Genomic DNA, 22,102 nt, shown 5'->3' with positions numbered 1-22,102 from the left:
TTGAGTTGTTTCTATATCCAATCATGATGTGTATGTTTGTCATACTTTCAGGTATACATTTTTCTGGGGACTATTACTGTTCAGCAAATTTTCATTCAGCTACCATTTTCAGGTAATTGTATTTCTCTTTCTGCGAGAAACACATGATGTACTAAATTATTTGTTACAACAGATCCGTGAAAGTTTGGACTTACATGTAACTGCTTCTATGTGGATACTTTAGACAACCCACTCTTTCGTTTTTTCATGAGTCTGTAACTACTCACATTCGTAGTGCTTACTTTCTGCAAGTAAACATATTGATTATCTGCACTTCTTAAAACATGCAGCTAAAACCGCTTGTGGAGCCAACAAAGCAGATAATGAGAATTGGTGTAAGCAAGTATGAGTGGCATGAGCTTTTCCCAAAAGGTGATATTTATATTTGGAACCTAAAGGTAAATAATTGAATCTAGATTGATCAATTTGGGTACAGTTAACATCTAAATTATTTTGCTTCAGTGAAAAGCAATGCTGGGGCTATTGTGGCTGTCTGGGCTCCTATCATAATTGTGAGTAATGAATATTTACCAACTCAAAAGCCATTTCTTCTTAACATGCTATATTTACGGTTTTCTTCCTGATCATTATTATTATTATTATTATCCACAGATTTCATTTTTGGTTATAGTTTTCTTGTGCCTAATGCAGGTATATTTTATGGACACACAAATTTGGTATTCTATTTTCTGTACTCTCTTTGGGGGAGTCTATGGCATGTTTCATCATCTTGGTGAGGTAATCTCGTTGATGCCAATAAAAAAAATCTATTATCTATTGATGGGATTAAGAGTCATTATCCGTAATTTCTTTACTCAGTTCACATCTGGTTTTACAAGTACTAATTTTTCAGTTTATATTTAGATTCGTACAATGGGAATGCTGAGAAGTAGATTCCAGTCGCTGCCCTCTGCTTTCAATGTTCGCCTCATTCCACCCTCATCAAGAAAAGAACACGAGACAAATGTCAGTAGCTTCCTCCAGAAAAAAATTCGCAAGGTATTCACCTTTCTTTTTTCTTCTTGATATCTGAAGCTGTTCTCGTTGTGTTAAGAATCCATGATCCTCTTGCTTGCATTTCAATGACTTTTAAGCTTGTACCCTTAAGGTATCGGAAATTGGGAAAAACAGTGCTGCAAAATTTGCTCAAGTATGGAACCAAATTATAAGTAGTTTCCGTTCAGAAGACTTGATAAGCAACAGGTATATTTTAATTTTAATTTTTTTTTTCTGCAAATATCTACTAAGATCACCTGTTTAGCTGCTAAGACCAACAAAACTGTTTCCTTTTTTACAGAGAGATGGATTTGCTGACTATACCTTTGTCATCAGAGTTAAGTGCTGGCTCGATCCGATGGCCTGTTTTCCTTCTAGCTACCAAGGTGGTTCTTTCCATTCTTTAAGATCTTTGCAACCATGTCTTTCAAACAATTTCAGTCTCTAAGTATTTCTTCCATTTTGCCAGCTTTCAACAGCTCTGGACATGGCTAGAGATTTTGTTGGAAAGGACGAGCATCTTTACAGAAAAATAAAGAAAGATGACTACACGTACGATGCTGTAGTGGAGTGCTACGAGTCATTGAAGAACATCCTTGATTTCCTTGTCATGGGCGAACTTGAGAAAAGGTAAAGAATATCATATTTAGTCAATTTCTATGCTGTCCAAAAACAATTTGTGTTTTGTATTATTTTTTTGCTCAATCTCTTATTTAGAGCAGTTATAAATTTCATTGTATTTGTTTCTCTATTCTATCCTGAGTTTTGTTCTTTTCAGGATTATGGCTGATATAATTTATGCGGTCGAAGAAAGTATGAATAGATCCAGCCTTCTTGTGGACTTCAAGATGAGTGAACTACCAGTTCTTTGTGAAAACTGTATTGAGCTGGTTAAACTTTTGGTAATTAACACTCTATTTCTCTTCAGATTTTAGCTCATAAGATTATGTTTCTTTGCTGTAAGTGTCAGTAACCTTGCCAATGTTGTATGAAATGTGTTCTTCAAGTTTGAGAATAAAGAAGCCCATAAAGATAAAGTAGTGAGATTACTCCAAGATGTCTTTGAGGTCGTGACCAAAGATATGATGATAAATGGATCCAGGTTTGCTACTCTCAAACTCTAATGAACTTTTTTTAAAGGATTTACAGACGTAGCTTCTCAAATGCCATATTCAACTGCTTACAGAATTTTGAATTTGATTTCTTGCTCCCATCCCCTGGAGGGGGATGCTGCTATTTCACTCGGAAAGCATGACCCAAAGCACCCTGACTCCTGTGTCCCAAAGCATGAGCCAGAGCTGTTTTCATCAAGCGATGGCATCTGTTTCCCACTGCCAAATACTGACCAATTAAAGCAACAGGTATGGATCTGATTCTGGACATTTCTTAATCCACACGCACAAGCACACAAAGGCCAACTGGTATTAACTTTCTTATGGCAGATGAAGCGTTTGCTTTTGTTGCTTACCACCAAAGAAACAGCTATGGATATCCCTGTGAATTTAGAAGCTCGTCGGCGTATTTCATTCTTTGCAACTTCTCTGTTAATGGATATGCCTGCTGCACCTAAAGTTCGCAATATGCTGTCATTCAGGTTAGCGTGGCTGATTTTTTGTCCTTTTTCCCCATCAATTATGACTATAATTTACTTTTCCAATTGGTCAAAGTGTGCCTTTTATCCTTACAACACAGGACTTTCTAGACAACTACCATAGCCAACCAATGAAAGAATTAACAAAATAAGGTCAGTGATTCTCACCAAGAAAAAGATCACAGCTCAAAGATGTTGAAGTGAGGAGTAACTAATGAAGAAACTTATTTGTTCACCTTCCCAAAGTCTTTCCACCACTCATACACTTAAAGTGAAGATATATCATGGAGGATTCAGTCCGTCCTTTTAATTCATGTAACAATCATCACATTAATAGTTACCAATGTTGATCTCTCGGGATTAACTGTACTTACTATTGGAGAACAACAAGTTCTTGATAAATGGAGTAACGAATTAATGGTGTCCTTGTATTGCACACAGCTCGGAATCGTGCTAGGCACTGAGGTACAAGTTTTTGAATAATATATTGGTTTATTTGTTTGTATACTTTTTTACTGTTTCAATGCTTATTAAAAGTTTAAAACCAATGAGCTTGATCCTAACTTGGACTGCATCTAGCCTCTCCACCAAATGGGCATGTAAGAAATTTTCATGCAATAAAGGAAATAGTGCAATTGAAGTTAATGAAGTACTAATCTATGAAAATCATTAGAATTGGATATAAATATTTGGTCAAAAGTTCTAGAAATTGCCCAAACTTATAAGCATATATGAAGAAAAATTATGGGCAATTTTGGAGTGAAAAATTAAAAGTCAATCATTTTTATTTTAGCCAAGGGTGACATTATGGTGTGAGTTTGTCGCACCTAATGGAATGTTAGTAGCACATCCACACTATACTGGCATGCATGCACATCAATCCAAATTGTCTGAATTGTCTCCCAATTGTGGAAGCTCTGTAGCTTAAACATCAGTGATCAAACAGTGTCAATCTGATGCAGGATGTGTGATCTAACTATTTGGATGCAAGAGATTATTAACAAATTAATCAGAATAAATCAAATATGATAACATGCTATCTTACCATGATTAAAAGAGTACCAAAGAGGCAATAAATTTTACATTTATGTTAAATTCACAATCCCATACAAGCAAGGTGTGGGATGAACCTCTGCTCTGCCCCCAGCTGCCCTCAGCTGCCTCTGTTTCGGTATCTCCAGCAGCTGGGCCTGCTTTGCTCGATCTCTGGATCGCTGCAGGAAGGTGCTGGTCTCCCCTGCATATTTCTTCCTTGCTGCATCTCCTCTGATCGTTGCTCCTCTGGGATGCTTGTCCCCGCACCGTTTTTGTTTTCTTCTTGTCGCCTACTGTACATCTTTGTTTTAGGAGTTTGGCTTATGATAGGTAAGGCCAGATCCTTCTTGTTGGGGCCCACCCAAATGGCTGTACATCCCTTGTTTCTCTTAATATACTTCTGGTGGCATGTTACTGCCTTAAAAAATAAAAAAATAATAATTTTTAAAAAAATCCCATACAAGCATGAAAACCTGCGCCCAATGAAAGATTGGAACTCTCGCATTAGCATAGGCATGGTTCGATTCAATGGGCAGATTTGGTGCAATTCTATGGTTAGGAAATTTGGAGATTTGGGAATTAGGGCTAGGGAGAAATAGTGTTTGTGGAGAAATATGGTTTTAAAAGTTAGGATATTGGGTTAGGATTTTAGGCTTAGGGCTAGGGATCTTAAAGGGGAAAAGGAGCAATGATTAAGAGGGAAAGAGAGGAGGGAGGGCTGGCTGTATGGAGGGCCTTATGGTCACCCATACAGACATATGGTCTAGGGGTTTGGTCCGTACGATCATACAGTTTGAATGGGCTAGGTTTAGATGGTTTTGGATGTGATGGGGATGGGTTTTGGTTGAGAACAAAAAGAAAAGGAAGAGGTAGAGAGGAGTAAAGAGAGATTGAGAGAAACGGAGAAGGAGAAATTGGAAGAAAATACCTCGATTGTAGATAATGAGAGAGAAGAATAAGATAATAGGCTTCACACCCTTGGATTCACACCAAAATAACCTCTTTTCACAAGAGATTTTCACTTCACATGAGAGAGAATGCTTTTTCTAAGTAAAAGAGAGTTTTTCATTGCAAAATCTACGTGCTAGGGCAATACCTACCCCCCCCCCCCCCCCCAAATAGTCTCAATAATGCATTTTTACAATAACGCCCCTCAAATAAAAATATCTCATGTCCTATGATGCCATAAAACATAAATTTGCTAATTCTAAGCTATGAATAATTAATAAAAATATAAAATATGCTAATCCGAACACTCATGATCAAAGTGATCAAGGATCACAATGATTCAACTGTCCGATCGAAGGATCCACACGATCCAATGGTCATCGTCATGTCCTCGCGATCCAACGGTCAAGACTCCAACTAAGCAGCCCACATGCGTATTCCTAGTGTAGGGTTTTCGAAGATGAACGATCATGCATGTGGGGTCTTCAAGTTCTCAGTACGGCCCACCCGAGCCCATGTACAAGCCATCGAGCCAAAGTGAAGGCTAGGCCTATCTCCTCCTCCTCTGGTACACTCTAAATGGTTGGATGTCCTCATCACAATGATCTAATTTTACTTGTTGAATTCATAGTGTTGGCAGTTGTCACTTTAATTGTTAGTTTCATGCTTACCAATCATTGTGTATCCTCCGATCTCAGTAACTTTTGAGTTATGCTCCATAATTGTGGATCCCACTATCTGGAAAAAGATGGATTGACATTTACATATGCTAGATGTATATGTTGCTACTTCTCCCTTATGTCAAACTCACACTGTATCTTGCTAAGGTCAAGGAATTTATACTAAATCTATTTGTTATATGTAAATTCATTGTAAAGATCTATGAATACTAATGAAATAAGTTCCGCCTAGCGAGCTTGTCAAGCATTGCATGCTTCGGATTTATATTATTTGCAGATATATTTCTAGATAATGCGCAATAGTTAGGCTCAAGTGCAATGTTAAGAATGAGTGTGCTAGCATGCAAGTGGTATTTGGTAAACATGTATCAAAAGTCAAGGGTTCCCTGCTATTCCTTGGCCAATTACAATTCAATTTTGATATGATGGTGATGCTTAGTGTTTCCCCTTGCAACTACCCCTCCATGCCCTAATTTTCTTGTTCACCTTCTAGACGTGCATATGATAGTTTGAGGGTCAATAATTGGTAGGAGCATGGTGGCATGTGAGTGGGGTCAATTTGAGCATTTACCATTGCTTGTTCCAAGAGCATTGCTCGTTCTAAGAGCCTAGGTAAATGAGGATGGTTAATGTCTGCTAGGCAACCTATCATTAAACCTTTGCCAATCTACCATTTAAAAGCCAAACCCAAAGTGTTGGGAGAAAGGCTAAGATCATGGTTCTAAAAATGGTGGTGTTTCGGCTGATATAGTTGTATCGAAACTGTATTGGCTAGTACTGCCTTGCAACAGTGCGGCGGAACAGCCCACCTTAAAAGAAATGCCTTGTATCAGTCCATATGCAATGGGTATGAGTTATATTGGGTCCATTACGTCCAGGCATATCAGCAATGGACCAATACATCTATAAGAGCTTGGTTTTTAACCAATCTTCACCTTTTCTTCAGACCATATCGGAATCTTAGAAATGGATTTTTCACCATATAGTATTGCCTAGTTGGTTGTAAGTTGTAATGACTCTCTTACTATGGTCTATAGACTCTATACATTTTACTTTATAGTCTATGCCGTCTATGGTTTATCCATGGATTATGAAGATGATTGTTCATATACCATATAACATATTTGGTATACCACAAAAGACTACATTGTGGAAACTATATTGTGTATCTTTCATTGAGAATGATAGGAATATAGAAAAGGAGGAAGATCTGTAGAGATTTGTAGGAGATCTTAACAAATATACATGAATCCATCCATCTAGCTATATGTGGTATGCACAATTGTACATGTATAGTTTTACATATAGATCCTACACTATAATATCCCTCAAACTCAAGGTAGTTGAAAGAACAATTTGAGTTTGAAAGGAATAGAGAACTCTTATTTAAAAAAGAAAAAAGGAGAAAAGCAAAAAACTTAAATGATGATGTGGCAACTAAACTGGAGTAGTGACGAACGAGGTATTCAATAACGGTAACGGTGGTCGTAACAACTAGACTTACGGCTGTTATGATATGTGCTAATGGCCCTCTAATAGTTGAAATCTTTTTTAAAGGAAAATATGTATTGATGCGTTATTGGCGGGCCTTAGATAGACCCTTTACATGCCTTTTTTTTTCACATCAGGTGTTGCAGCCCCAAATTTCATAATGGGAATAATTGTTACCCTTTTGAATACCTTGGTGACAAGTAGCATGAGGCAAATAGACGACTTCTGATAACTTCTGGGATGTTAACCATTCGTGCTCCCAACGACTATTGAATAATCTAGTGGCATTTCCAGTGTCTAAGATTTCAACTGTTCCTCTTATGATGGATATGGATTTCTAGTGGTTGGGATTTGGACCATTGCTCTTCTGGTGGCATTAAAATTTTTCCAGTAGCAAACTAGGAATCACAATGGTTCTAATTAAAAATGCAATGGAGAACAGGGTTGGTCATCAATTTGGCATAATAGCATATTCAATTAGAAAAGGATAAAGCAGCAGAGGACAAGTGGGCCATCCATTGAACAAGGGTATTGATGAGAATTTGCGTTTAGAGCTGAAAGAGCAGTAGAGGCAACCCCGATTTGTATGGGTACAAGAGGAGAAAATGTGTGCACTCCAATGGAGCACCAAAGTGTGCACCTATTTAGCACCAAAATGAAAGGAGGCATCAGAGAAAATGTGTGCACCCATGGAGCGTTAAACGTTTAGGAGAGTACACTTAACTTGTTGCCATCGATATGCACCAAAGAGAGAGCGGTTCAGAGGTAACACGACTCTTCTTCTTTCCCAAATACAAAGGCTTTTGCCGGCGGCCGGCGGTAGCTAGCGACAATGATGGGCAATTGGTGAGAAGTGATTTGGTAGTGTCGGAGGATAGCTAGATCCGATGGATTTCGAGTTTAGAGTTCGGATTCCTAATGGGGGTAGAGATGTGTGTAAGATCTTTTTGAAGATGAATTTGATGCGAATGGTGATGCCAGTTACTAATTCGTAGCAATATGCAACAAATTGGTTACAGAATGGTGGGGTGATAACGTCTAGTTCCAATGGTGAGTTTGGCAATGAAGATGGCTGGATTTCATGATGGAAGTGGATGTAGATGGTGCTGCGCAAGCATATCTGGATGTGGCTTTGTAGACAAGGGAAGATGGGTCTAAACGACAACAATGGAGGATTGCAACAAAGACAGAATGAGCAGCAGTGGTGGTTGCAGTGATGATGACGATGGCAATACATGTGGTTGCAAAATGGGCTTTCAGATATAGGAGTTGTTGGAGAAGCAGGCGATGGTTGTCGGAGGTAGGTATGATGTGAGTGATAAAAATGGGTCAAGGACGTTAAAAGCGGGTTGTGGGCAGGGAGTGAAAGATGGCAAAAGAATGCGCAGGATCGAAGAGTGATGACAATGCTAGAGATCCTGATATGAGAATGGTGATGGGGAATAAGGTCTATCAAAACATATTTGCTGATGCAGAGGGCTATTCCGAAAAGGTGTTATAATGGCGGATGGAAAATAATGGATTTGGATTCAATTGGCATTGTTTGTGCAGTGGCAGATCACTAATGGTTGGACGCAGGCATAACTGAAAACGGGGTAATAGAGTTTGGGTTTGATGGGCGACTGCTGTTGAGATGAAGGTTAGGAGGTCGGATAGATAACAATGCAAAAGTTGATCAATAGAGAATGCCTCTTTTGGAGATGAGAAAGATGGATGGTGGTGGTAGAACAAACACAAGAGATTATAACTATAGCTCTGATACCATGTTATTCCACAAGAGACCACATTTTGCAAACTATATAGTGTATATTTCATTGAGAATCACAATATATAGAAGAGGAGAGACACATGAACTGTTCTATAGGATATTTTAACATATACACATGAATCAATCCATATAGCTATCATAGTATGTACAGATGTACATATGTTTCCTATACTCTAACAATAACAGTGTTTGAAGTATCGGTATCACTAGAAGTTTTGTTGGCCGGGGATATGGAAACAATATCAATATCACTGATAATATTGTTGATAACCAGAAATGCAAGGAAACATGAGGAAAACGGTGGGATCTTTCAGTGAAACTTCAAGAGATGCTAAAATACACATATTTGCATATTTAGGAATTGCAAAAAAGATGCATACATAATAAGTTTCTCTGTAAAGGGGGTCTAAAAGCATCTAACATTAACTCAAGGAAACATTAGAGGAACATGGGGAAAATGGTGGAATTTTTCAATGATACTTGAGGAGATGCTAAAATACACATTTTTGCATATTTAAGAATCAAATAATAGTGAAAAGACATATATTTGCATATTTATGAATCAATTAATAAGTTTCCCTTTAATGGGGCCTAAAAGCATGTATCATTGATTTAGGGAAGCATTGGAGAAACATGGGGAAAATGGTAGATCCATCCATCCAACCATCCATCCATGCATGCACATACATACATACATACAAACACACATGCATGATCCATCCATGCATGCGGACACACATGCACATACATACATACAAACAAACACACATGCATGATCCATCCATGCATGCGGACACACATGCACAAGCACACATCCATCCATCCATCCATGCATGCATCCATCCATACATACACACACACACATAAAAACATGCATTTCATCATACAACCATGCACCCATAAAAAAAGTTGCAATGACTTTTTTTTTTAAAAAATAAATAGATTTTTGGCGATATCAATACATTGGCGATATTATCAAAATATTGCCGATACACTGGCTATACAAGTGACACCTAGAATATTGTCGAAAAGTGGTGATATTGATACATGGGCAATACAAGTGACACTTGGAATTTATATAGTCAACATATTGGCAATATCAATACATTGGCGATACTTTGATATATAGTCAAAATATTGGCGATATCCATTTATTCTGTTTCATTTAAGTTTCTGCTTGTTTACTTCATTTAGTATAGCAACATTATCCAAACAACACTATATTACACTTCACATCTTCAATTTTATTAGGCATTGTTTGGATTTGGAATTATGCACGAACACAGAATGATCATGCGTCCACTGCTTTGAACGAGAATTGGTGATAATGGGTCTGACCTGTTATTATGGCATTCTGATTTATTTTTATTTTTTTGGGAATATTTTGGCCAGAAGCATTTAGCACAATTCTGTCATCTACATCCACTCTGCAAAATACAACTGGATCTGGCCCTATTCTAGAACATTCTTATTTTGTGAACCGTCCAAACAGGCCCCTCAATTTGTAATCCAATCTTTTCACTTCCTCGAGTAGTTGAGCTTACAACATTTGGAAGCTTGTATATTCAAGTTATATCTTCATGTTCCACATAAGTTGTAGCAAAGAGATACTACTAGTGATCATTGGTCTTTTCTGGTCTGACTCTTTTTTAATGTTTTTGGTTTTTAGTGTCTTGACTCCCTACTACATGGAAGAAGTTAACTTTTCAAAGGACGAACTTCATTCAAGTCAAGATTGGGTCCCCATTATCTTTTATATGCAAACAATATATCCAGGTTACTGATTTAAAAGGAATTCTTTTTGCAGATTGTTTAGATGATGTCTTTCCATACCGTTATGCTTCAGATGAGATTAACTTCTGACATGTCCCTTTTACTTCTTTAGATGAGTGGAAAAACTTCTTGGAGCGAATGGGATGTGACAGTTGGAATGAACACAATGTTGAAGAGCTTCGAAATTGGGCTTCTTTTCGTGGACAAACACTAAGCCGTACAGGTTGAAAAAAAGAAAGGAGTTATTGTTATATGATTCTATGCTTTTACTAAAGGTAATTTAATTCTATTTTTTGTGACTACCAGTTAGAGGAATGATGTACTATCGGAAGGCATTAAAACTGCAAGCCTTTCTAGACATGGCTGAAGATGAAGGTGAGTTGGTGGCTTGAAGCATATCAATATGGAGCAAGTTCTCATAAACTTTTCTACATATAATGTCATCTTTTTAATTTAGCTATTTGTATTGCAATCAAGGACCATTGCAAAGAGGATTTTGCTAAGAAGAATGTGACCTGCTTGAGAGCAAGCAATTTTTTCTCAGAAATAGAACCACCTCACTTCAAACATTTTTAATTATCCTGTGACCCTTGTCCAAGCAGATATTCTTGAAAGCTACAAGGGTATCGAAGGGGAACATGACAGGAAAAATAGCCAGCTGTCATTGTCAGCACAACAAGATGCACTAGCAGATTTGAAGTTCACATATGTCATCTCTTGTCAAATGCTTGGAGCACAAAAAGCTTCTGGAGATTCACGTGCCAAGGATATTTTGGAGTTGATGATAAAGTAACCTTCTATCAATTAGTTTCACTATTCATTTCTATGCAACTGCTCTGTATAGCATTTTTTTACTCTAAGATATTACTGGAAGGTATCCTTCTGTACGCGTTGCTTACATTGAGGAGAAAGAAGAGCTAGGTGGGGATAAAAAGGTTAAGAAGGTTTATTCTTCTATACTGATTAAAGCAATGAATAAATTGGAGCAGGTAATGCTTGTTCAGTCAAATATGAAGATATGAAAGCAAATTTTTTATTTTTTATTTTTTAATTCACACTATATAATATGATGATGATTAATGCCATGTAGATTGATTCAGGATCTGCTTGCATATTTCTTTTACAGCAGGCTCCGTCAAATCCAAATAAATAAATCTCATGAACCAGAAATTAGGAGAAAGATTCCACATGTAACTAAAACCCAAGATTGCCAGAACCTGTCTTGAGCATGTAAAGAATGGACGGATGATGAAATGAACCAATGGGTTCTTTTTACATAATCTATGTAATCATTGTCTTTGTCATCATCAGTATAGCATTGTCTAGCTATTTCTGATTGTTTAGGGTTCTATTGTACATATATAGTTCTATTGTTTAAATGTGTTTTCTAAGAAGTTGAATGTATATGAGACAACACGAAGCTTATTGTTTTTCATTTCATGATCTTTTTTACTTCTAGTGAATTGTATTTCTGAGCAATTGAAAATAAACATGCCAAACAAGCTTAACAAGAAATCGTCAATTCTAACACCCACCCCCCAAGCTCTGATTGGAGTGGGTGAAGGGATTCAAAACTTGTAGATTTCCACAAAGTGTCGTTGTGTGTATAGCTGTGATGAATAAATCACCAAACAGCTCATTGACTTTATGGTGTAAATAAGAATATAGTTGGAGTCACACAAAAATAAAGTGGTTGTCATGTAGAATATGTTTCTTACATTCTTGAAGCACTATCGGAATCTTAATGACACAGGGACTGGAAAGAGTGCAAATATTGAGATTGGATAGAAGGGAGGAATTTGTTCTGTGATTATTGTTGACGAAAAATATATATAATAGAAGATGTCCGATGCATGATAAAGCAGACATTTCATTTCTAGAAGTCTATGCCTATACCTTCTTTCCTTGAGATTGTAATTACTGCATACGTAATAACAATTTTGATGCTTATACTCGATGCCTGAGCAGTTTATAAGGTGATATAATCCATTGGACTGATTCTGTTTAAGCCTTGGGCTGGATTACTAAAGCAATGCAATCTATCTGTAGGGAAGCTTTCAGAACCTTTTTTGCTTATAAAATATAAGCTTATAAACTCAAACTGTTCAGCCCTATGTTATTTTACCCAATGAGTTGCTCATCATTCTCCTTTCACATGCAATTTATAATGGGGCCCAAAATTCACACTGATCAGATTATTCTACAGATAGACAACCTGTCCAAAACTGAAGAGCAAAATCAGATGGTTCTGATCATCCAATCAGTGCTGTTTTTAAATTATGCTCCATCCAAGATGGGGATGGCAATTTAGACAGTGTAGAATCTGGATTGACAAGCATGTATGCCACATGAATGGCAGATGAGCTGCCATTGTTTGGTAAATCTCATTCTATATGACAAAATTCATGCATCATGTGGAAGTATGAAACCAATTCTTTGTGATGAATTTGAATTTCGTGCAGACCCCAAATAGCTGGGATAAGCTATGATGATGATGAAGAATTTGAATTTTGGGTATGCCTGTATACGAGGTATATCTCATCACCTGTCTAGTCCCACCAATATTCTGGAAGCAAAGCCTGATAACCAAAAGTTCTATAATTTTCACACATGGTGATGCTCTTGAAACAATTGATAGTCTCTATGTTTCGGCCTTGGGCAAGATTATTAAATCCACACAACACTATGGGATCTTTCAGAACCATTTACCAAAAAGATTTGAGCCATGGACAGGATTATAAATCCACAAAACTCTACAGGATCTTTTAAACCATTTTTCCTAGATAAAAATGAATCTAATGAGTAATGTCATTCTTGATTGTGGAAGTCAGTAGCGATGTTGGGCATAAGTGTATGGAGAATGTGGGCTTTTCTTTGGCAGATGGGAAGGGCATTTGCTTTTAGGAGGACGTCTGGTTGTGTGAAAAGGCATTGAAAGAAGTTTTTCCAAGATTAGTGAGTATATCTACGGAGGCAAATTTATCAGTGGCACGTTGTTTCTCTTTCTTAGGGAAAGAAGTGATATGGGCTCCGCCATGTCACAAGAATTTGTCGGATGAAGAGACAAGATCTGGTCGGGCTTTTGGAGCTACTTCGCACTGTGAAACTAATGATCGGAGTCAGGAATGAGATGGTGTGGACCAAAGGAAAAACTTGGCGTTTCACAATAAAGTCATGGTATAGAGCTATAAGTGGGTCTTCAGATGGGGGTGATCCTAGGCCTATAGGTTTGGAATGGTGGTATGGTGCCCTTCCCAAGGTGGCAGCGTTTGGATGGCCTGTGGGAAGGAATAGGTGCTCATGGTCCTTACTCATGCCTCAATGGTAGACTCACAAGAGTTTCAACATGAGGTCACGGGTTCGAGTACCCATTGTGGTGAAAACCCACTATGGTGTGAGTGCGTGGGTGTGTGTGGGGATGTGAGTGAGTGTGTTAAATAAATAAATAATAATAATAAAAGGTGCTCACGGTCAACAATCTACACAAGAGAGGAATGGTGCTTCTAAATTTATGTGTAATGTGCTTACGTAGCGAGGAGTTGTCTTTTTACCCGTTGCCCATTTGCAAAAGGAATTTGGGATAATTTTTTGAATTTATTCGGGTTGTCATGGGTTATGTTGAGTTCAATGGAGAGTTTTTTGCCAACATGGTGTGGAGATGGTGAGGTAAAGTTGACAAGGCAATTTGAAGAATGGCAATGTTGGCCAGTCTATGGTTTATATGGGAGGAAATGAATAGTCGTTGCTTGAGGAATAGGTGTGTGAGGATTTCTAAGGTGTTCAAGAGGGCAAAATTAAATGCAACAGAATGGGCTATAGTGTCAGATGTATTGGGCGAAAGTTTTTTGTTTTCTGTTTCATGGTCTGAGTTGTAATTCTTTAGGCTTTGGCCTCTTCTTAATAAAATTATTGTCTTTCAGATAAAATAAAATAAGAGTTTGAGCCCCTATTTTACCCTACTGAAGGGTGCCATACTAATCCCGCCTTAAAAAATCTGAATGCCCATATCATCTAAGCAACTTGATACTTCAATTCATACTTTTGTGAAAATGTGATTGGTTGATGTGTTGAATTCGAATTCCCACTACATGCTTATTATCTATTATCTGTCAACCTGTATAGGAGATATATCGTGTCAGGCTACCTGGTCCACCATTTATTGGAGAAGGAAAGCCTGAGAACCAGAATCAAGCTATTATTTTCACCCGTGGTGATGCCCTCCAAACGATAGATATGAATCAAGTATGTTCTGCATCCAGTTCTTAAAATGTCAATCACCTCCCATGTCTTCTATTTACACATACTGGTTGCTGCAGGATAACTATATGGAAGAAGCCTTCAAAATGAGGAATGTGCTGCAAGAATTTCTTAGGCATCATGCAGAACGTCCCCCAACTATAATTGGTCTTAGAGAACACATATTCACTGGAAGGTTAGATTATTTAGGCCAAGAGCTACCCTATGGTTCATACACCTACACACAAAAAGAAGTAGATGAATAGAAGGAGAGGATAATCATTTTCAGTGAATTGTTTTTACATGTCATCATCTTACAAATTGGACTCTTACATTATATTTTCTGTAATTGCAGTGTTTCTTCTCTTGCTGGGTTCATGTCTTACCAAGAGACTAGTTTTGTTACCATTGGACAAAGGCTTCTAGCAGATCCTCTCAGGCAAGCACTCTTTTCTTCTCTTGGGGGGAGCTAAAATCTTAATCTTGATTAATAATATTTCAGATACAAAATCCACATGAATTACCATCTGATTGAATACCTTTCCTGTTCCTTGTTCATTATTATCACTCATTACATCGAAATTTCATTTTTTACTCCATACCTTTATTCTCGTCTTGTATAATGTACTCCTTTTTCTTTTATTTTTTTTCCTCATGCCATTTCCTTCTGTCCAGGGTGCGATTTCACTATGGTCATCCAGATTTATTTGACAGGGTATTTCACTTAACGAGAGGTGGCATAAGCAAAGCATCAAAAACTATTAACTTGAGCGAGGATGTATTTGCTGGTAAAAATGATCAGTCTCAGTTTCCAGTCTGTAATTATATGCTCTTAATGGATATTCTTGTGATGTCATTTCATTTTGTGTAGGATTTAATTCCACGTTGCGACGAGGATACATAACTTACCGTGAGTACATGCAAGTTGGAAAAGGTCGAGATGTAGGTCTAAACCAGGTCACAAAGTTTGAGGCAAAAGTAGCCAATGGGAACAGTGAACAAACTCTAAGCCGTGATATATACCGCCTTGGACGCCGTTTTGACTTTTTACGGATGCTATCCTGTTACTTCACAACTGTTGGATTTTACTTCAATACTCTGGTATATATTTAACTCTTGCAGAACTCCCAGAAAATATTTAGAATAATTGTCTTTACAAATGGAAAACATGCCATGAGAGGATTCCGAACATGTATTGAGAAGATCACTCTCAACTTCTCTATTTCATGCAAAACCTATTCATACCCGTTCTTTTTTCGTAGTGCTCATTTAAGTTGTTCTTAGTAGACATGGAACCTAGCAATTTGCAAGTCTCAAAATTTCTTTGAGAAACTAAGAGATCTCCAAATTATCTCAGAACATTTTCTTTTTAGATCTCTCTTTTAAGCACTGTTTGGATGTACTGCCAAATTGTGGTTGGAGGGAATTTTGAGCCAACAAGGTTGGCATGGCATTTAGAGAGGTATGGAAAATGGAAGCCATGCTCCGCGGGCTTCTATTTTCCTGCTTCTTCCACCCTGAGTCATGTTTGAGATATGTATGGTAACCTCCCTAACACTTCTCACTTACAAGTTGAAGCTATCTTATTGTGTTGGCCTTGGGAACTACGAACTTCCAAAAATATCCGTTTGTTTTGCCAGTAATTAGTGATCCCTTGTTCCCTTTTGGTATTGATGCTTGTACTAGATCTCTTCACCAATCTTGTTTCTTTTGCCAAAACATTGCAGATATCTGTGCTTGGAGTTTATATTTTCCTGTATGGGCAACTATATCTGATTCTTAGTGGACTGGAAAAAGCACTCCTTACTGAGGCTAGAATGCAGGACATAAAATCCTTGGAAACAGTACTTGCATCGCAATCATTTATCCAGCTCGGACTTCTAACAGGCTTACCGATGCTGATGGAGATTGGACTTGAGAAAGGTTTCCGTACAGCCTTGAGTGATTTTATCCTCATGCAAATGCAGCTAGCCGCAGTTTTCTTCACTTTCTCCCTTGGAACAAAATGCCACTATTATGGTCGAACGATCCTTCATGGGGGTGCCAAGTACAGACCTACTGGGCGCAAATTTGTGGTGTTCCACGCAAGCTTCACCGAGAACTACCGATTATATTCACGTAGCCACTTCGTGAAAGGATTTGAATTGATGCTCCTCCTAATCATCTACAATTCATTCCGCCAATCTCACCAGAACAGCATGAATAATGTATTGGCTGCATATTCCATCTGGTTCATGGTGGGAACCTGGCTCTTTGCACCATTTCTGTTCAATCCTTCTGGTTTTGAGTGGCAGAAGGTTGTGGAGGACTGGAAGGACTGGAATAAGTGGATAAAGAATCAGGGCGGTATAGGAGTACAACAAAACAAAAGCTGGGAGTCCTGGTGGAATGAAGAACAGACCCATCTCAAGCATTCAGGGCTAGGGGCTAGGATTGTTGAAATACTTCTCTCTATTCGGTTCTTTATTTACCAGTACGGACTAGTTTATCACCTCGACATATCTCAAGAGAATAAAAATTTTCTGGTTTATGTGCTGTCCTGGGTCGTCATCGGTACCATCTTCTTAATTGTCAAGGTAAAATAGTAGTGCTTGCTCCTCTTATGGAGGATGATTTTGATCATGTAGATAATTTACCTGCATGCTTAACTAGCCAATTACACACATACACCTTCATGCCTAACTAGCAATTACACAAACATACTTTACCTGCATGCTTAATTAGCTAATTACATGCACCTGCATGCTTTACTAGTCATTACACATGCACATTTTTTATCATGTAGATAACTAACATGCTTTACTAGCTATTACACACTTGCATGCTTGACTAGCCATTACACATGCACATACACGCACACCCACACCGACACACCTTCATGCTTAACTTGCTAGTTACACAAACACACACCCGCACTTTCCTGCATGCTTAACTAGCTAATTACACACACATACATATGCCCGGCATGCTTTACTTGCTATTATGTGCACACACACAAGGCTGGTTCCTCTATGAGTTCTTACACACATATGAGGGAGTTCCTCTACACGTCCTTGTAGTACGCACACATATACAACGGGGCTGATTCCTCTGCAAGTCCTCACACACACACTCACGCACATGAGGCCGGTCTCTCTACAAGTCCTCAAAGAATAAGCTTGTCTACAAGAGTCACGCATTGGGCTTACCATCTGCATGTATGGCATCCAACATGTTTAGAAGGGTTGACCCACTGTGAAAGATGCCCAAAAAATCTGGCCAATCCGACCATCATGTGGGTCTTGTAATGTGTAGGTTGGATGGAATATATGACATGGTGGGCACCACACAGGTATAAGTAGGTGAGTAGGTGAATTACTTTGACACACGATCCTTACTCTTGCTTGGGTGGTAGACTCTCAGGAGTTTCAACACCTGGTCAAGGGTTCCAGTATCCATAGGTGGTGAAATCCCACTACGGCGTGAGTGTGTGGGGGTGTGTGCAGGTGTCAATTTTTTATTTTTTATTTTAAAAGAAAAGTGAATCACTTGTAGAATAAGCTTATTCTACTATATTGTGCATGTAATATTGATGGGCAGCTGAGTGTAGTTGATGGAATCAGTGCATGATATTCGATTGACCGTTGCTGGAATCATGAGAAGTTCAGTTGATCCTGCCAAATTATATTGTAGAAAGATGAATTCTACTATGATTCATACACTTAGTGGAGTTCCATGAAGTGAGCACAAAACCTCTACTGTACATCTGGAACTAGTAACCAGTGATCAGGAGTGCTGATTTTGTGTTCCGTCATGAGATGGAGCATAGCACAGATGGTAAGGAATTGGACTGTGGAAGCCAGCTGATCGTTGGAACGCAAATTGGTCAGTTAACTTGAAAGATGAACAAAACTTCTTTATTAGGCTGAATCCAAAAAAAAACAGATTAGCAACATAGGAGCAAAGGCTGGAAACTGAAATACAACACTCAGCCACTCCAAGTCTGGAAATACACCCCAGCCCTAACAGCAATCAAGGAGCCCAATCTCTGAATAAAAGGAGGACCCAATCAAACATCCGAGCAGAAGAAAGTCTTTTGTTCCCCCAAACGGCCCAAAGAACTGCTAAAAGAGCAACCCCACCATTTCTTTCTTCCTAGACTTCCCCGGTCATCAGCATGCCAAGAATAAAAAAGGCCAATGATGTTAGGAGGCATGACCCACAAAACTTCAGCAAGGCCAAGGACACCTGACCATACATCTGAGGAGGAGCAGTGGAGAAATAAGTGTTCGATCAACTCTTCTTCTTGAAGGCATAACAGGAAAACATTTGGTAGGATCATAACCCTTTTGCGAAGGTTATCAACCATTAACACTTGACTCCTCCCAACCAGCCAAGCAAAAGCCACGACCATAGGACCAGACGGAACCCATGTGGCAGCAGATACCTAAGGATTCAGACTCATAAAGGATGCTGTAGATGGATCGAACTGAAAAGGATCCCCAAGCAGTGTCTCCAAGTCAACGAGTCTTCCTCTCCAGGAGAAAGAGTGACATCCTGCAATCGAAACAGAAGACTGGCTAAGCTTATAATCTTAGCATCCCGAAGGTTCCTCCTAAATGGAGGGAGCCAGATCCCATCCTCACCACTGCCTGAGTAGGAAGCCATGGAAATATTCACATCAGGACAGAGGAAGGCCAGATCCAGGAAGGCGGATCTGGGGGAAGAGTCCCCAGAAGTCCTTATTCAAGGGACTAAACTTGTAACAATTCTGTGGTCAGTGTTGCCGTGTTACTACACTAATCATCCTTCAGCCAGAGGTGGTCCAGTAGATCTATGGTCCTCATCACCATACACATTTGCCACGTGGATGGTAGGGGTGGCACTTCATAGAACATACACAAAGCATGCATCACATTGGCATTTCTCTTGTAGGGATCATCCAATTGCTTAAGACTACTCATTTAACAACAGCAGTACTCTCAATTTAGTCAATAATGCAACTTCAACGTTTGGCACAGGTATTGGATGAGGGGCGGGAGTGGCTCAGTACACGTTTTCATCTTCTTTTCAGGATTTTCAAAGCGGTCCTTTTCTTAGGCGTGTTATCTATCATAATTACTCTGTTTGTTATCTGTAAATTATCTATGATCGACTTGTTCGTATGTTCTCTTGCATTTCTTCCCACAGGATGGGGTTTGCTGTCGGTAAGTTCTGATAGAAGAGGATAAGAAAATTTCTGAACTACAAAGCACACTTCGTACTGACTACTATCTTTTTTCTTCTTCTTCTTATTCTTCTTCTTCTTCTTTTTGTTCTTTTACCTTTTCAGATTGCACAAGCTGTGAGGCCCCGGATTGAGAAGTTTGGGTTGTGGGACTCTGTTCAGGTCCTTTCTCAAGCTTATGACTATGGAATGGGTCTTTTGCTTTTTGCACCATTGGCTGCTTTGTCATGGCTCCCTGTCATATCAGACTTCCAAACCCGCTTTCTTTTCAATCCAGCATTTAACCGGCACCTGCAAATTGAAACGATTCTTCCCGGAAAACATAAGCAAATGTGATTCTATCTGCAGAAGTGGCAAATGTCTGTACATATATACATTAATTATAATCTAGATTATTAGTTGGAATGAGCATGCCTTGCATGTAAATATAGATATTACTTGTGTAGTCTCCAGACTGCAACATGAGCATTTTAGCTTTGATTTTGACTCTTATCCAACCCAGATAGCATTCAAGATGTGAGTTCCTTAATTGGAAAATTAGAAGAAAGAATTATCTTTTTTTCCTGCAACGACTTGTAACATGTTTATTTCCGTTTGCTTTTCTGAAGGAAAATGATCTCTTGTTTGAAGCTGCTGTTTGAACTTTGCTATGGTGAACCTTATGACCTTCCAATCAAGAGCAGGTGGTGACAAGAAGTGGCCCCCTTGCTTTAAAGCCATTGAAGGTGGTGGGATCGAGTGGGGTTCGCCTCCCATCACCATCTTTTATTAAAGATCAGATGGTCATATTTCTCATTATCCAATTTTCAGTACTAGTGTCCAACAAGGATCATATCCCTTCTCCAAATTGTAGTTAAAACACACAAATACAAATAGCAGAATTAGAAAAACAACCGAACAACTTCTGAAATAATTATAAGAGGTTTGCTAGCAGGGTTTTGATAGAATGTGTGGCCCGCATTACAGCTACAATGTAGCGGCCTCATTCCACCATTAAGTGGCAGGTATGTCAGAGATCCAGACCGTTCATCAGGTAGTGTGTGTTGTGTACTGTCCCTGGACAAGAAAATAACATGGGTGTGTATGGTTAGGAAGATCACAGTTGTATAAGAAAACTGAGCAGCTACATTAAGAAGTTCAACGCTCCAAATTCGATGTACAAGTGTGGCTCACTTGATGAGTTTACTATTTGGTTCTTGGCCTACTCATGGGTCACATAGCCAGCTCGGAAAGAGATTAATGCTTGCTATTTTTAGCAGTGTAAACGGCTCCGTCTACTCATCCATTGGGTCCCACCATACATAGAACATGGCCCAAACATTAGACCATTTGGATCATCCCAGGCGCTTGCTTCGAGGGGAAAAGAACTACCACCGCTCAATTTTGGTCTTCTTCCTTTCATGGCCATAGCCATATGTTGTAGAATAGCCAACCAGTCTGGATCTTGTTCATTTCTGTTATGCGTTGGGTCTGGGTCTTGGAATATCTACCGTCATAAGCACTCCTTTGAGGTCCAGATGGTGGTCTCAACACCTTTTTTTTTTCTAGTGGCGCCCATTTTCCGTGATCAAAGCCATTGATATTATGGGCTCCACTGCGTAAGGTCCAGGCATCAAAAATCTTCCACGTGGAAAAATCCTGAACCTTTCGAGAGGTTTCCAACAAAGAAACCCTTCAGAAATAAAAGAGCTTGTTTCCCATTGTTGCCAATCAAGATCTCAGCATGGTCGACCACTGGGGCTCACATGCTGAGATGGACCAATGATCGGAACCGTCCATATTCTGGACTCCATTCTTTAAAGACAACAGTAAGAAACTTACGCTGAGCAGATGATTTTCACATTTGCCATCTCCAGATGAATTTAGCGCATTAAAAAGAAAATTTTCAATGGCTCACATTCAACTCCAAAAATCAAAGGTCAGGATCGCAACTGAAGCATGACTATCAGAAAATAATTTTTATTTATGGTAGCACCGAGAACATGAACAGTTACGACCACTGGAACTTATCAGTATGTGGGCCCTACTGGAAACACCGGTGATTGAACGCCCACTATTAAAAGGCGTCATGGGGATCACAAAAGTTTTGGATCAAGCTGATATTTGTATTTTCCCTTCATCCTATTATCAACAGGTTGGATGGCAAATAAACATTAAGGTGGGCCGTAGGAAGGTTTCAACGGTGGGTGTCATTGTCCCATTATTTCCTGAGGTGTGGTGCACTGGAGTTTCGGATCTACTTCATTTTTGGGTTCATGCCTTAAAATGAGCTGGAAAAATGGATGGACCACGTGGATATAAAATACATATTGTAGGGTACACACTATTTGAATTTGTAT

General features: G+C 38.8%; 1 protein-coding gene across 3 annotated transcripts in view; it reads left to right on the top strand.

The window, feature by feature from the left end:
• The window catches only part of LOC131240837 (putative callose synthase 8), a 52,039-nt gene extending 31,713 nt beyond the window's left edge, over positions 1–20,326 (top strand). The window contains exons 18-42 of one of the 3 annotated variants that reach the window (XM_058239328.1): positions 52–112; positions 330–411; positions 502–551; positions 691–777; positions 904–1,038; positions 1,148–1,242; positions 1,337–1,421; positions 1,505–1,665; positions 1,814–1,937; positions 2,043–2,137; positions 2,222–2,396; positions 2,478–2,629; positions 10,218–10,324; positions 10,434–10,544; positions 10,628–10,696; positions 10,924–11,110; positions 11,196–11,310; positions 14,444–14,563; positions 14,638–14,753; positions 14,913–14,996; positions 15,233–15,345; positions 15,429–15,658; positions 16,285–17,133; positions 19,558–19,743; positions 19,869–20,326. In XM_058239328.1, the coding sequence (XP_058095311.1) occupies positions 52–112; positions 330–411; positions 502–551; positions 691–777; positions 904–1,038; positions 1,148–1,242; positions 1,337–1,421; positions 1,505–1,665; positions 1,814–1,937; positions 2,043–2,137; positions 2,222–2,396; positions 2,478–2,629; positions 10,218–10,324; positions 10,434–10,544; positions 10,628–10,696; positions 10,924–11,110; positions 11,196–11,310; positions 14,444–14,563; positions 14,638–14,753; positions 14,913–14,996; positions 15,233–15,345; positions 15,429–15,658; positions 16,285–17,133; positions 19,558–19,743; positions 19,869–20,099 (3,820 nt within the window). In that variant the 3' untranslated portion in view covers positions 20,100–20,326. The remainder of the gene's footprint in view (positions 1–51; positions 113–329; positions 412–501; positions 552–690; positions 778–903; positions 1,039–1,147; positions 1,243–1,336; positions 1,422–1,504; positions 1,666–1,813; positions 1,938–2,042; positions 2,138–2,221; positions 2,397–2,477; positions 2,630–10,217; positions 10,325–10,433; positions 10,545–10,627; positions 10,697–10,923; positions 11,111–11,195; positions 11,311–14,443; positions 14,564–14,637; positions 14,754–14,912; positions 14,997–15,232; positions 15,346–15,428; positions 15,659–16,284; positions 17,134–19,557; positions 19,744–19,868) is intronic. The other 2 variants (XM_058239330.1, XM_058239329.1) reach the window with 2 other exon arrangements.
• Positions 20,327–22,102: the final 1,776 nt, after the last annotated feature.

Source organism: Magnolia sinica, chromosome 3, assembly GCF_029962835.1.
Source record: "Magnolia sinica isolate HGM2019 chromosome 3, MsV1, whole genome shotgun sequence".
Taxonomy (NCBI): Eukaryota; Viridiplantae; Streptophyta; class Magnoliopsida; order Magnoliales; family Magnoliaceae; genus Magnolia; species Magnolia sinica.
The sequence above is the reverse complement of the archived record's forward strand: the minus strand, read 5'-3'. Positions and strand labels throughout refer to the sequence as shown.